Raw genomic sequence first — 14,632 nt, 5'->3', positions numbered from 1 at the left:
CCTCCCATCTTTCCCACGGGTCACACACAGTAGACACTGCAGACGGAGCCCTCCCGTCTGTCCCGTGAGCCACACACCAGAGGAGATGCTGCAGACGGAGTCCTCCAGTCTGTTCTACGAGCCACACACAGGAAGCATAAATCAGGCCATATCATCATTTTTTTCCTTTAGGCTCGAGGGGTGAGGAACTTGGGTCTTTGTGTACAGTGAGCACTGTTTTGGGGAGAGAGATGGTAGTTTGTTTTTTTGTGTATGTTTTTTTTTGTTTGTTTTTGCAAGAGGAAAATGTCTGGGTGGTACAGATATGACCTACTCAGGCTTATTGAACTCAGCCACACTCTTCATTTGAATATTGGTTGTCTTCAAAGCGGTCATAACTGCAATGAAGACCATAAATCTATGAAGCCTGTAATTTGACTAATTAGCCTTTCACTGTAGAATCCCATGTCTTCCTGAGCTGTTTGAAGAGAACATAGAGGCCCTTGTTGAACAGGCAAATGGTGGGAGAGCATCAAGTGCCCTGGTGTCCCCGTGGAGGCCAGCAGGAAGAAAACCAATGGGGGCATCAGTCATTCCTTACTGTGCCTTTGAGTCCGTTCTGAAAATCCACACCCACCAATTATATTTAAAATAAAGAAATTTCACATTTGAGATATACTTAGGATTGTCTGATGTATTTTTCCCTAATATTGGGCATTAACAGGCAAATTCAAGATGTTTGCCATACTGTCCATCTCTGATAGCAGCTGATGTTTATTGAGTAAAGAACCATGACAGGGGGCATACTTCCTTGTTTCCGTTATACTGTTGATTGTTCATAATAACCCCAGAGGCTGATAATCACCCATGTTTTCTAGATGAGAAACCTGGACTGCACAAAGTTAAATTGGTACCCAGTGTGGTAGAGCCACTGTTAGTCTGGATGGATGTGCGGATCGTTTTGGTGCAGAAGCCAGCATCTAAACCAGTGTGTTTCAAGCTGTAAACTGAGAAGTTAGTTCCCGTGAGTTGCCAACAGCATTTTGAAACACTGACTAGAATGGCAAACACCCAAGTGAACCATGGACTTTGGGGTGTATAAGCCTTTATTCCCGAGAACTGTCTGAATCCTAGAGTTTAAGTGTGTAGGTGATACAAGCACACCCTGCAAACTGGACAGCGATGTGAGCGTGCCTTACTATGTCTGTTCAAGTCTGAAAGCAAAGAATGGGAAGCGGGGAGAGCAGAAGGGGAGAACACGGAAAAGCAAATGAATAATAACTGGGAAGGAGGGGAAGGAGAGGCAATGAGAGAACAGGCTATTTGACAGAGATGGGGGTTCGGGCTGTGGTGGGGGAAGGAGCAAGTGGGGAGTTAGCTGGGAAGCATGCAGTTCTGTCCACCAGGTTTCCCAACACAGGCTTGGTGGTGAAGCCAGAGATCCTGTGGCAGATTTGGTTCTCATATATGTCTCGTGCTGTGGCACAGCTCCTCCTGGCTAGACAGAGCATATACTCCCTACCCTAGAAACTGTCAAAGACTGTTGGGAATGTTGTAATTTTTGTCAGTGGACTAATTTTGATCCCACTATGCAGCCTCTTGGGTTTATTTGCTTGTTTGCAGCGGAAGTGTAGATAAGGAGAAGATTGTAAAGTCTTCCTTTGGGGGCTCAGCAGGGACGTCTGATGACGAGCTTTCATCCCCAGGCCTACACAGTGGAAGGAAAGCGTAGACTCCCACACATTGTCCTCTCACCTCCACATGCACATGGCAGCATGTCAAAACTCCGCAAAAGATGAAGTGTGATTTTAAAATTTTAAGTCTTCTTCTGCTGATAAGTCTGCTAATGTTCTCTTTCAGAGGATCCTGGAGTCCGCTCATGAAAATCCCATTTTATACAGGTATAGAAATTGGGCAGAAGTTCCGTTACATTACTCAGATGTTTCCATAAGCAGCTTATGATGGAGTCTGCAAGTTGCATGGCTCAAGTGTCTGTATATTAATTTTACTGAGGAAGCCTGAGCTCTGTAAATGTAATCACCTTGCCCAGAGTTTCAAACACAAGCAGGCAGGAGTCAGACCCCAGTCCTCTGACCCCGAGTGCCACAAAGTTCCCCATCCTCTGACCCTGAGTGCCACACTTCCCTGGTGCTCTGACCCTGAATGCCATGCTCCCCCAGCAGATAGAAAACAGTAGCACTGTATTAAAAACACTACTCTGTGTCGCAAGTAAAAACAATAATTCTGTTTATAAGTCAGAATGATGCAAAGCCTCACCCGGCTTGCAGTAGAGTATTTTTATGTAATTTCCTCCTCTCACACCCAAAGGTATTCCTCTATTACTAGTCCCCATTGATAAATTAGAGTTTATAATGCCATGCCCCATGCAACCCATTCTTGGCCATTCTTTGTCAATATTCTTATGGGTACAACTCTATTTTAGTCACTAGTGATACCATGCCAAATAACTTGGATTTATTGGCATCAGCTTACATGAACAATCTTTTCTTTTTTTCTTTTGAATAAATGTCCTATGTGGGTGTAAATATAGCCTGCCATAGCAAACTCCATTTGAAAAACCTGAATCCAGAGCCTGTTAGAAAAGAGTTGTGATATCTTCCTCAGTTTGGCCAAATGTCGTTGTTAAATATCCTACCCATCTTACTTTGTCTCACTACTGACATTTCCTTTCCTCCTTCCTTCCTTCCTTCCTTCCTCCCTTCCTTCCCTCCCTCCCTCCCTCCCTCCTTCCCTCCCTCCCTCACTCCTTCCTTCCTTCCCTCTTTCCCTCCCTCCTTCCTTCCTTCCCTCCCTCCCTTCTTCCTTCCTTCCTTCCTTCCTTCCCTCCTTCCCTCCCTCCTTCCTTCCTTCCCTCCCTTTCTCCTTCCTTCCTTCCTTCCTTCCTTCCTTCCTTTCTTTCTTCTTTCCTTTCTTAAAAAAAATTTCCAGAATATTAACACACTTTCCTTCCCATTCTTTCAGCTACAAAGTTTTGTGTGTTGCATAACAAGACCTTGCTGTTGTGTCTATCTTTATTTTTCCCCTGACTCCCTTCATTTTTAATAAGGGCTCATGTAAAAAGACGATTATTTACTCTTGTCCCATGCTTCTGTTCTCTTAACTTCAAAGGTTAGTGTCCCTCTCTCTATTGGTTTAATTTTGCCAAGTTGCTGACTATATCCAGCAAACACTTTCAGGAAGCTAAGAGTCAGCACCATGCTCCAAGGAAGCTCTGTCAGCGCCAGTCTCCAAGGGTACACAAGGCTCCCAGCTTACCCCGTTATGACTCCGATGACAGCAATTGCTGCTTATTCTCTGTTTCAGGGATCCCAGAAGACCCGCTTGTTGCTGAAGAGTATTATGCCGATGCATTTGATTCCTGTTCTGAGGAGAGTGAGGAGCAGGAGGAAGAAATGGTGTTCTCAGAAGCAGAGGGACAAATGAGGGACAAGGGAGCCCCACCTGCTTACAGAACAAACCAACAGGTACCTCCTGCTCTCAGAAGGCGATGTTGCTGTCCGAGGTGCTGACTGGACTTGTGCTAAGAAAGAGCAGAGGAAGTTGATATCAACTCCTGACACCTGGAGTTGGTATCAGGGAGCCCAGGAATACTAGGAACTCCACAATGGCTCCGTGTAATAAGTCTTTACTTTCAGGGGGCAGGCGGGTAGACTCCATGAAGTGACCAGACTGACCGCACTCTGTCGGGAGGGAGAGGGCTGGCAGACTCACTGCAGGGGAACAGGCCGTGCGGCACACGCCACAGTGTCTGCCCACTGAGGAGCTCCTCCACACAGTGGTCCACCAGTGCCGCGGTGTCTGCCCGCTGAGGAGCTCCTCTACACAGTGGTCCACCAGTGCCGCAGTGTCTGCCCGCTGAGGAGCTCCTCTACACAGTGGTCCACCAGTGCCGCAGTGTCTGCCCGCTGAGGAGCTCCTCTACACAGTGGTCCACCAGTGCCGCGGTGTCTGCCCGCTGAGGAGCTCCTCTACACAGTGGTCCACCAGTGCCGCGGTGTTGCTTTCACAGCACAGTGGGTATTTTATCACTTTCCTGCCTGTAATCATGTGTTTAGGCCGGTTTGCAAATTCAGTGCAAACACAAGTGTATCAAGATTAATTCCATTTAGGAGTTAAGACTTAAAGATTCTGAAACTGGAGAATGTTCTTTTTAGCTTCTTGCAATGCAGCCTCCAAGGGACCATCCTTTGGTGCAGCACTGGCTCTCTGTGTGTAGATGCTGTAGTGGTAGGAGTTCTTTATTAGAAAGGGTGAGCTAGTGTTTGTGATAGGCTAAGAAATGACACTGGCTTGTGCCTTTTTCTTTTGATTTCTCGAGTGGAAAGGAAGTTGTACACAAGTCATTCAACTTTTTCATTGTTGAAACAGTTTCTCACTGTTTCAAGCCTGGGCTTGAACCTTCAACTTTCTTACTGACTTCCTGAGTGCTGGGATTTTAGGAATGTGCCACCATGGGCAACCACAGAGACATTATGAATAAACACTAAGCAGTCTACCCTAATATTAAGCAAAATCCATAAGAAATGTCTCTCAAGCTCGATAGACCAGGTGAGGGAGAGAGAAGGCAACCAGGAGGGTATAAGAGTAGACTCAAGCTGGGACTGAAGAGATGCTTTAATGATTAAGAGTGCTTGCTACTGTTGCAGAGGACCTAGGTTTGGTTCCCAGCTCCAATATGCAGGCAAAAATTCACACATATAAAATAAAAATAAGCAAATGATTTTAAAAAGCAGAGTCAAACAAAGGAAAAAGTTCAGATCAAGAGAAAGCATGGGAGAATATAAACAACAATATTAGAGGAGGGGGCGAATAATCGTTACAAAAATGCAGGACAGAAGAGAGTGGGGTTCCAAATGCTGCGATAAATCTGTTCCTTACACCCATTCCTCTTTCTCCCTGAGGGACTCTGGGGGGAAAGTACTTATTACCGCAAGTTAAAAATATAATTTCCATTTGCTTTTGCATCATCACTACAAAGAGTCTAAACAAATATTGTCATAATACTGCATTAGCTTCACCCCATCCCTGTGGGTGGAACACATGACATACAAACACATACCCAGTCCTTGCTCAGTTCATCAAATGAGGATTACTAATATTATCATCTAAAATAGTTGTGAGCATAACAAAGCCAATTCAGAAACACACATAAATAAAATCTGTTACAAATACCAGCCGAGTCAAGAAATTGAACTTTGCCGGCCCCAGAGGCGCCATCTCTGGCTAGCTTTTATTACAGTGTTTCGTGGGAACTCAGATTGCCTATAAATAATTGTAGGCCTTCCTACTTCTATGGGATGTTATTACCTTGTACAAATCACTCCCATTGTCCTAATCTGTACAATGGGAGAAAAGTGGTTCCTTATCCTAGAAGGGTAAATGGAGTGATCAGCTTAAAGCATTTCCGATCATGCCCAGATCAGATCTTAATTATCACATCAGATCCTGATTCACATCTTAGTTACATACTTAATAAATACACAGTAATTTAGCCATTATTATAAAAATTGGTTATCTTGCTTTTTAAAGTGTACTGCCCAAAGTCTTTAATGTGAAAGTGAGACCTTACAGTTCCAATATTTTAAAAAATTCTTTCTTCTTTCTCAATGAAGATGGTAAATATAAGGGTTGGGATTTTGCTCTCTGGGGTGTGTATCTGCCACATATTACATGACCAATTGTGATTGATGCAAAGACACTTCACGTGCGTGGTATTTTGTCCCTCAGAGTCATGTTGTCTTCTTCCCATTTTCAGGTGAAGAAACTGGGTGTCTGGAGAAAAGTGTCCCACCCACAGTGGCACAGCTGGGAGGGATCAACGCTGTGGTTCCGAGTCTGAGTGGTCAGTCTCAGGCCAATGCCTTTCCCTACTCTGCAAGGCATGGTCTGACAGAGATGGAAGTGAGGGTTATGGTAGGTCAGTCTGTGATAGGGACAGATAATCACAGCTGCAGTTTAATCTGGTATTAATTTGATATGGTTTCTCTTTCTCCAGAGGTGGTGGGTGTTGCTGTGTTGGGTACCCTCCCATTCTTGTAGGATCCTTGTGTCAACAATACACAAGTTGCTCTTCTGAGTTCAGTGCTGGTACCCCAGTCACTGTTGGCTTTGTGAAGTGCATGAAGCTTGCGACTGTCTCTGAAATAGCTTCTTTTCTTCCCGACTTTGCCCCTGACTCCTTGAACATGCTAGGGTCTGCTGAAGTAGCAATACACCCATGGACTCTGTGCATAACCAGATCCAAGCTGATTCCTCTTTCTTATTTTGATGGAGGAAGTGGTTTCTGAATGACACCAGCCACAGGCTTCATTGTGAAGTTCTCTGCACCAGCCTCTTTAAGCAGCATTGCCTTCAAAGCAGTTTAATGAAACACCCAATTACTATTGTCTCTCTACTGTGCTAAGCAAAGCATCAGTAATGCCATTATCACAAGCCATTATCGTGCTGATGGCTCCAATGTGACGTCTGGGCCACCAGATTGGAACCATGCTCTTAGCGCTCCAGAGAGTGGGGTTTACAGCTGCCATCACAACAGGTTCTCTATGGCAGCCGTGGGACCTGTCACTGAGCAGTAACCTATGTGTTCTCACAGACAAGCCTTCGGGCTGCAGACTGGTGCATGTTGTCATTAATTCTGCATGTCCCTTACTGCCTGGACTGTCATTCCCTCTCCAAGACTAATAAATGACCAAGAACACTGGCAAAAGCACTCGATAGAAGTGACCCACAGCTCTCGCAGGAAAGACTGTAACGAAGGCTCTCACTGAAGGTTCCCTTAAAAGGCTTCTCAGTCTCCTGGTGTTTGCTTCATGAGATGAGGGGTTGCAGAGGCCTGCCTTTCCAGCTAATATGGAAGTTCTCCAGTCATTCTGGATTTGACATTCTCCCAGCAAGCAGTGGCACTAGGAAAAGAAGATACACTGTGGTGCTGGTACGGCCTGAGGATCCTCTGAGGACACTGGGGGCCAGGCTGTCCTGAGGGTTGCTGTCACAGCTTCTGCTGTAGGGAGAGCCAGTGGTTTAATCAGCTCATACTTACTACAGTGGTCACAGCTCATGTTCCTGGGGTGGTCTTTTGATGGGTCAGTACTTTATATTCTGGGCTAGCGGAGGTCTTCTGGGAGAGACGATAGGGCAGAGTAAGAGATGCAAGGGATATCCCTGCGGAGTAGGTGGGGAGATCCTCAGGTTATGAGACATCTCCGAGGGAAGAAGAGATGAAAACAGGACAGAAAAGAGGGAGGAAGGACGGGAAGGAAAGAAGCATGGATTGGTTATACAGTTTTTGGAAAGGCTGGTAGGCCACACAGGGCAAAGGCTGCTGTTGGCATGGTTGCAAGAGTCCTGTGTTGGGCAGGAATGGCTCAGCTTTCGCAACTGCTCTGAGTCCTCATTGACTGGAAGTTCCTGGTTAAAGTTCCGTGTCCTTTGACCCCTCTGATGAATCCTGATCTTGATCTTTCTGTGACTGTGGTATAAGGAAGCTCACAAGGAAACTGAGGCTTGCTGGGTTTCAGCTAAGATGCCCTATTGCAAGCGGGCCACTGTTTCCACAGGCGATCTATCTTCTGCGCAGCCGTGCTGGCAGAAGTGACAGATAGAGGCTATAGTGGAAAGGCAGCCAAGGCCCGCTTTACTGTATAGAATTGCCGAGCTACATACAAGGCTGACCTTATGCCACTTCTAGGGAAGATGCAGAATTGTGAAAAGTAAATTAACCCCAACTCTCTCCTGCTAAGGGTTGCAAAATTATTTTCCAGTGTGATTTTTCAAATAGACGATGCTAGAACTTTGAGCCTCAGTAGGGACACTGCTTTGCCTTCTGTTTTAAAATCATTCCAATAATGACCTAATTTAGTAAACTGCATACACAGGAGGCAACGTGTTTTGTCCTGCATTGACGTTAGAAGTCACTGTCATTTCTAAGAGGCCTGTCCTGCGATTGCAGGCAGTTGAGCTATTTCTTCCCCAGTAACTGCACTGCTGTTGTGTAAGGTATACTTCCAGCTTGGTGTGCCATTCCTGTGTGGTGACCAGCCTCTACAGCCTCAGTGACTGTTGTTCAAGCAGCTTGGTGAGCCATTCCTGCAGGCTGACTGGTCCATCTTGGTGTGCCGTTCCTGCAGGGTGACTGGTTTCTGTAGCCTCAGCGACTGTTGTTCACAGGAGTGACTTGGATGCCCCAGTTTCCACTCCTGTCCTGGTCTAGCTTTGCTGCCATGGTTCTTCTCCTTTTCCATCCCTTTTTCCTCGTCCAGTACAAAGTATAGCTCACTGCTGGCCACTCTGGGATCCCCAGACCTCACTGGGAAAGGCTGTTTCTAGAGCTGGGGGATTACTAGGGAGGTCAGTAAACAAGAAGGAAAAGAGATGCTTAGGACGTAAAGACAGCACCCAAATGCATGAAAATGGGTAGTGGTGTAAAGACTTCAAATCCTGGATCAAACACAGGACCAAGTTGCTGCATGCTCTGTGGAGTTTAAATGAGGATTCATCTAGAACTGGCCTTGAGATTATTCATCTGCCAAAAATAAACGTGTGTCACAGGACTTCCTTTTGGGGTTGGAAAGTCTTTCTCTTTTTGGCCCAATAACTCCCTTGATTGCTGGCCTGTCTTCCTAGACCACTTGGCATGTGTTGGGTAAGGAGACTAAGCTGTTAAAGACCAGGCAGAGGGACTGGCTGGAGGCCCCTCTTCCACACCACCGAACCTCCAGGAATGGGGTGCAGCAGGGGGAGTCAGGTCTCAGCGGCTCTTGGAAAAATCTATTCCTCTGTCTTGGGTCCATGTCACACCATCAGTTCATCAGCCCCACTTGGTTGTTTCTCCTCCTCACCCATTACATTTCCAAACTGCAATCCATGTCTCCTGAGTTCTGTGGTTAGATACTGTGGATGTCTTCAAAACTCCAAAGCAACCTATAAGCCCTGACTTGTAGGGACCCAGGGCCTTATTAGGAGGCACCTACAGCTAGAGGGCTTTAATAATGCAGAGTAAATGAGGCCTTTAGCCTGAAATGTGGACCCGGTGACAGCCACATGTCAGCAGTTCTTAGAGGAGGCACTTAGTGTTGTGGAGCCAGGAGGGCTGGTTTGCGCTTGGAGTTTAGAAGATGTAGCTCTGTGTACCTGTCACCAAGTACACTAGGGCAGAAGGCAACCCCAACAGTGAGCTAGGAACTCTGATCTCAGTCTCCTAATTCCACAACAGCTCCACAGAAGTGCCAGTAGCTCTGTCCCCTGGCACTGGGTAGCAGCACCCTCTGTCTTCCCGTGAGTTATGGATGGAGCAAGGGCCTAGTTGCTAGTGAGACCCTGCTAAGGTCCACAAGGCAATTTGAGTGTGCAGAAAGAGGCGTCACTGTGTCGTTTAGGTTTCTTCTGTGACTTAGGACTATTGTGGATATGGTTTGCAGAACAGTAGACAATTGCTTAGTAATACAGCTTATTGAAAAGAAAATAAGTGGATTGTTAATTGTGCATCCACCTAATATCACATCCTCAGTGGCAGAGGTACAGGGTGTGTGGAAGAGAGCCGACAGGCAGCCCTGCCCTGTGTGTCCACCTAATATCACATCCCCGGTGGCAGAGGCACAGGGTGTGTGGAAGAGAGCCGACAGGCAGCCCTGCCCTGTGTGTCCACCTGATATCACATCCCCGGTGGCAGAGGCACAGGGTGTGTGGAAGAGAGCCGACAGGCAGCCCTGCCCTGTGTGTCCACCTAATATCACATCCCCGGTGGCAGAGGCACAGGGTGTGTGGAAGAGAGCCGACAGGCAGCCCTGCCCTGTATGTCCACCTAATATCACATCCCCGGTGGCAGAGGCACAGGGTGTGTGGAAGAGAGCCGACAGGCAGCCCTGCCCTGTGTGTCCACCTAATATCACATCCCCGGTGGCAGAGGCACAGGGTGTGTGGAAGAGAGCCGACAGGCAGCCCTGCCTGTGCACATTTCAGCCTCATGTGCTTAGTACTAACTGTGATGTGCTGTGCTGATGGGTCTTCCAGTCACCAGTCTGTCTTCTAGAAGCCTAGACTTGTGTGCGTAGTCATGTAGCCAAGAGCAGAGGTCAAAGTCATGGCCCTCTCACAGATATCCTGAGCTCAGCATGTCTGAACGGGAGCTCCTCGGCCCTCTGCAGCCCCTCCTGAGTCAAGCTCCACTTGCCTCCTTCCGCGCACACTCATATCCAGTCCACCAGCAAAATCTATGGACTTTTCTTTCATGGCACACCATGTGATCACAGCTTAGTATCTCTACCCTTGTAACGTCAGCTGGAGAGCTTCACAAGAGCTTCCAGCTATCCTCTCTCTCTCTCTCTCTCTCTCTCTCTCTCTCTCTCTCTCTCTCTCTCTCTCTGCCTCCCTCCCTCCCTCTCCCTCTCCGTCTCCCTCTCCCTCTCCCTCTCTGCACCCTTGCATCTCACTCGGAGTCTGTACACAGGTCCTCCCCCACCTCCTCCACCCTCATCACCATCATCTCCCTGTGGTCCCTCATCTCCTCTCCCTGAGGGTCCCCCATTGTGCCATTGCACTCACACTTGCCTCCTTCTTGGAGAACACCAGACATGTGTGTGTCTTTAGCAGCCTGTTATGTCCTTCCCACAAGGGGCACTAGGAATATTAGAGGCACCTGTCTTCAGGTCTCTGCTATGTGTCATCTTATGGTAGAGGGCTCTGCTACATTAAACCAAGTCCCCTCACTAGCCCGAGCATTCACTCTTCTGCCCTCCTGCTTTCTTTTTCTCGATAGTCTTTTCAACATCCAAGTCACTACTGTTTTCCAGTTCCTTCACTTAAGGTCTGTGTCCTTACTCGGGGGAGATAGAAGGTCAGTGTTATACTCACAGCACCTTTAAGAATATTTGCCACAGAGTAAATTCACAGTAGATATTGGGGGGTGTATGCATGAATGAAAAATAGATGGATGAATGCCCACGGGGTAGAATCTAGTTGTGCAGGCAGCCAGGAAATACATAAAATAAACACTGAAATAGAGCAAGTGAAACTAAAGAGCATAGCTTGGAGGGAGAATGGTGTTGGGTGTTGTGCAGAGGGCTGCGAAGAAGAGTCAAGGAGAGCTCTCAGGAGATGAAAGTGTGCCTACCCCTTGAGATGCGGAAAGGGAGTAGGGGCATATGCCAGAGAGAGCAACCCATATATCTGAAGCCCCAGGGGATGAGGAGGCCATAGCTTGTACCACAAAAGGGCTCCTGAACTCGGGAGGAAGAGAGTAGATTGTAAGTGAGAGGCAAACTCAGTGCAGAGTAACTGAAAGCCTTGAGATGTGTCAGAACTGAGCCTGGTGTAGCTTAGGTTCGAACACGTGCCTAGTATGAGTAAAACCACCGGTACAAAAGGGGGGCTGTGGTGGAGAAAAAAGGAAGGGAAGGAAAGGGAAGGAGGAAAGGAGAGACAGAGAGGAAGAGAGAGAAACCTATGGTGACAGAAATCAGGACAGTGTTGCAGGGCGAGCTGGAAGGATGTCAGAAGGACTGTGTGAGGGCTGGGGAGTATCTTCACTTTGGCTGGTGTCTGTGCAGGCATATCCATTCTTGAGAAGTCACTACTGCACACCTGAGATCTGTGTGCCTTCATCTCTGCCAAGTTTGCCTCATTGAAAGCAGCTCTGATTCAATACTCCCTGAAGAGGGGATCAGGAACTGGGGCTGGGTAGCAGCATTCATAATCGTGAGCCACATCTGTCCTGCTGCTTCCTTGCTGCAGCTGGCCAGTCAGAAAGTTGTAGAGTTGGGAAGATGTGGTCTCTCTGGAAGAGGTGGGTCCAGAATGGCCTTGGCTTTACTAGAAAAGACGACTGTGGATTGGTTTCCCTGGGTGGGATAAACTCTAAGTGGACAGTAACAAGTAAAACAATTCCTTAAGTTCTGCGTGTCTACTGGCACCAAGGACCACTGAGTATGACAACATGCCAGGGTCTCCCTAAGGTGGAGCCATCATGGAGGGTATATCTGTTTTGTGTGTAGATCTACAGAGCTGAACTTGCTTGGGGTTGTTTAACAGATAGAGAACATGGTGCCATGCCACAAAGGCATCCACACACCCCTTTGAGCTGCTTTTAGCCACTGGAATATATAAGACACTTCTGTAACTGTGAAGGTGTGTGTGTGTGTGTGTGTGTGTGTGTGTGTGCATGCGTGCATGTGTGCAGCTACAAGCTGCAAGCCTCCCCAGGATGGCTATGTCTTTGGGAGTTAGTTGGCATAGCCCACTAGCCTTGAGTGTAGAGGAGGCTGCATGTAGACAGATGGTTGGGTTTTCACTGCCTCCAGGTAAAGGATAAGTAAGCGCAGTAACTCCCCAGGAGGCTCTTGAGAGCATCTAAAGATAGATATACAACCTCCAAGGAGCCATTGGAGTCTGCCCAAGAAACCCTCATCCTAAACTAAATTCTTAATGGCAGCTGGGTTCTGTTCATTCACTCGAATATTCCCCCTTTAGTTGGCACAAGATAGAATACTGTATATAGTTATCATTTTACAGAAGTCAATGCCTACATCTCTCTCTTATTCAGTTTCAACAAGTTTCAACAAGGAATGCATTTGTTGTTTTTATTTCCCTAATTTTTAAAATAAAATTTCTTCCCCTTAGTTGATCATTTATGACTCCTAAGTTTCAAACTTGCTCAACATTCTTCTTAACGACATGAATGTTAACCAGCCTACAGGTGAGTTTTCTTTTCATCCATTTAGCAAGAGGAGGAAGTTCTTTGGGGAAGATGGAAGAGGGGAGGCAGAACATCCTAGGCTCATACGCCTACCTTCCTTTGTTGCTTCTTCTGCATCTTCATCCACATACTGAGCACATAAGGCGTGAACACATAAACCTTGGTCCTGGGTTCTCCTATGAGTGGATTCATACTGCTTTGTCCTATAATAGGTATGGCAAAGTCTCTTTTCCATCATCCCTTCACAGTTTTCACTGAGGTTCAATTGTAGCTTGAATGCAGTGTCTTGGGTAAACAACAGCTTGGGCAACAGACTGGCTTGAATGACATTTCTTAGGTTGCCCTTATCCACCCCACCGGTTTGAGCAGAAATCTGGGCTGGGTTCTCTTCTGGATGTTGCAATGATGGTTTTGAGCCTTTTAGTAAAAGCATAGTCCATGTACACCAGGTAGGGGCCTATGAGCTTTAGAGCATCTGAGTCTTCTCACAACCCCTTTTGCAGATAGGGAAATGGAGGCATGAATACACTAAATAATATGCTCAAAATATAAGACTGATAATGGCAAGGTGGGATTTAAACTCAAGCAGGCTGGCTTCAAAGTCCATGTCTCTCTAAGTCTTGATATTATTTGTCCTACATGCAGCGTTGTGCCGATTTGCTCACCCTTTTCTTGTAGTTTGTAGGAGAACCAGTTCATTCTATGCAGTCTTGCTCACACATTTCACCTCCCAGGGATGGTTTACAAACAATATCCAGTTCTAGCCAGAAAGTGACAGAGAGGGCATGATTTCTTGAGAAAGAAGGCACTGTGTGAATGCTTTAAAAGTCATGTAATAAAGATGTTTGCTCAGGCTTAGTGCAAGTATTGCTAGTTACATGTCGCTGCAAATGTCAACTATAACCTAGAAACTAAAGGTATATATAATATATATATATATATATATATATATATATTAGAAGGAATATTGATATAGTGAGATTATTCCATTATTGTTAGATCATCATTTCAAAACTGCATCTTGTCTATGTTCAATTGTAAATTTGACTAAAACAATGCTTAAAGTATGCACAAATGGCTATATTTGGGGCTTACCTCTAAGTAATAGGCTTATACTATAGATGAGTGTGATAAAGTAGTCCCACACTAACTCAGAATTGAGTATAATGAAGGGTTCTTTATTTAGGGGTAGACTTATAGATTAGCAATCCTCTGCATAAGCAGGGAACAGGAACCAAATCCAGCAGCTGAGAGAGGGGGGGAGCTGTACAAGCTTTACGTTTGCATTTATAGTACAAGTGTCCACGCCCAAGTGGGCTGCTATCTTAAAGGCTATTGGCTGAAGGAGTTCCCACAGCACTAGGCCTGTAACCTCAGCCTTCAAGAGGTCTGCCTGGTGAGTTGTAGACAGCCTGAGCTACAGAGTGAGACCCTGTTTCAAACAAATAAGTAATGAGACTGAGCAGAACGAAAGATGAGATGTATGGTGTCAGGTAGCTCTCTGAACACAACTTCATTTCCTTTGGTGGCTGCATTTTAATTCCTGTGTTTGTGGTTTTGGCCCCTGCATGTGAATATTCTTGGGAAACTGGTCCATAGTGTCTGTCGGAGGGCTATATTCCAACAGTAATGCTTGAAAAAAAATATTCCTGCGTTAGAAACTATTTTTTTTTTTTTGCATCGGAAAGACCGCCCTATTGAAGGGGATTTTGTACTTTTTAGAAATCGGATAGCTCTAGTTGTATCAACAATAAGCTAATGAAAAAATCGATTGAAATGCTCAGCAGTACACATCTTTTTAAAAACCCATCGAAAAGAGGTTTCAAAGAATTAGCGAAGTACTGATTCAAAGCCAGTGTTCAGTCTGAACTTTTTATTTCCAGTGTGTACAGGTTTCACAATGCTATGGTGATTGACCCAGAATACTTCAGGGAAAATGTGATC

General features: G+C 46.1%; 1 protein-coding gene across 1 annotated transcript in view; it reads left to right on the top strand.

Annotated features, from left to right (window-relative positions):
• Nucleotides 1-14,632, top strand: part of Nek11 (NIMA related kinase 11) — a 216,193-nt gene that overhangs the window by 149,586 nt on the left and 51,975 nt on the right. Inside the window, 1 exon segment of the mRNA XM_038323431.1 lies at nt 3,304-3,464. Coding sequence (XP_038179359.1) covers nt 3,304-3,464 — 161 coding nt within the window.

Source organism: Arvicola amphibius, chromosome 3 (assembly GCF_903992535.2).
Source record: "Arvicola amphibius chromosome 3, mArvAmp1.2, whole genome shotgun sequence".
Taxonomy (NCBI): Eukaryota; Metazoa; Chordata; class Mammalia; order Rodentia; family Cricetidae; genus Arvicola; species Arvicola amphibius.
The sequence above is the reverse complement of the archived record's forward strand: the minus strand, read 5'-3'. Positions and strand labels throughout refer to the sequence as shown.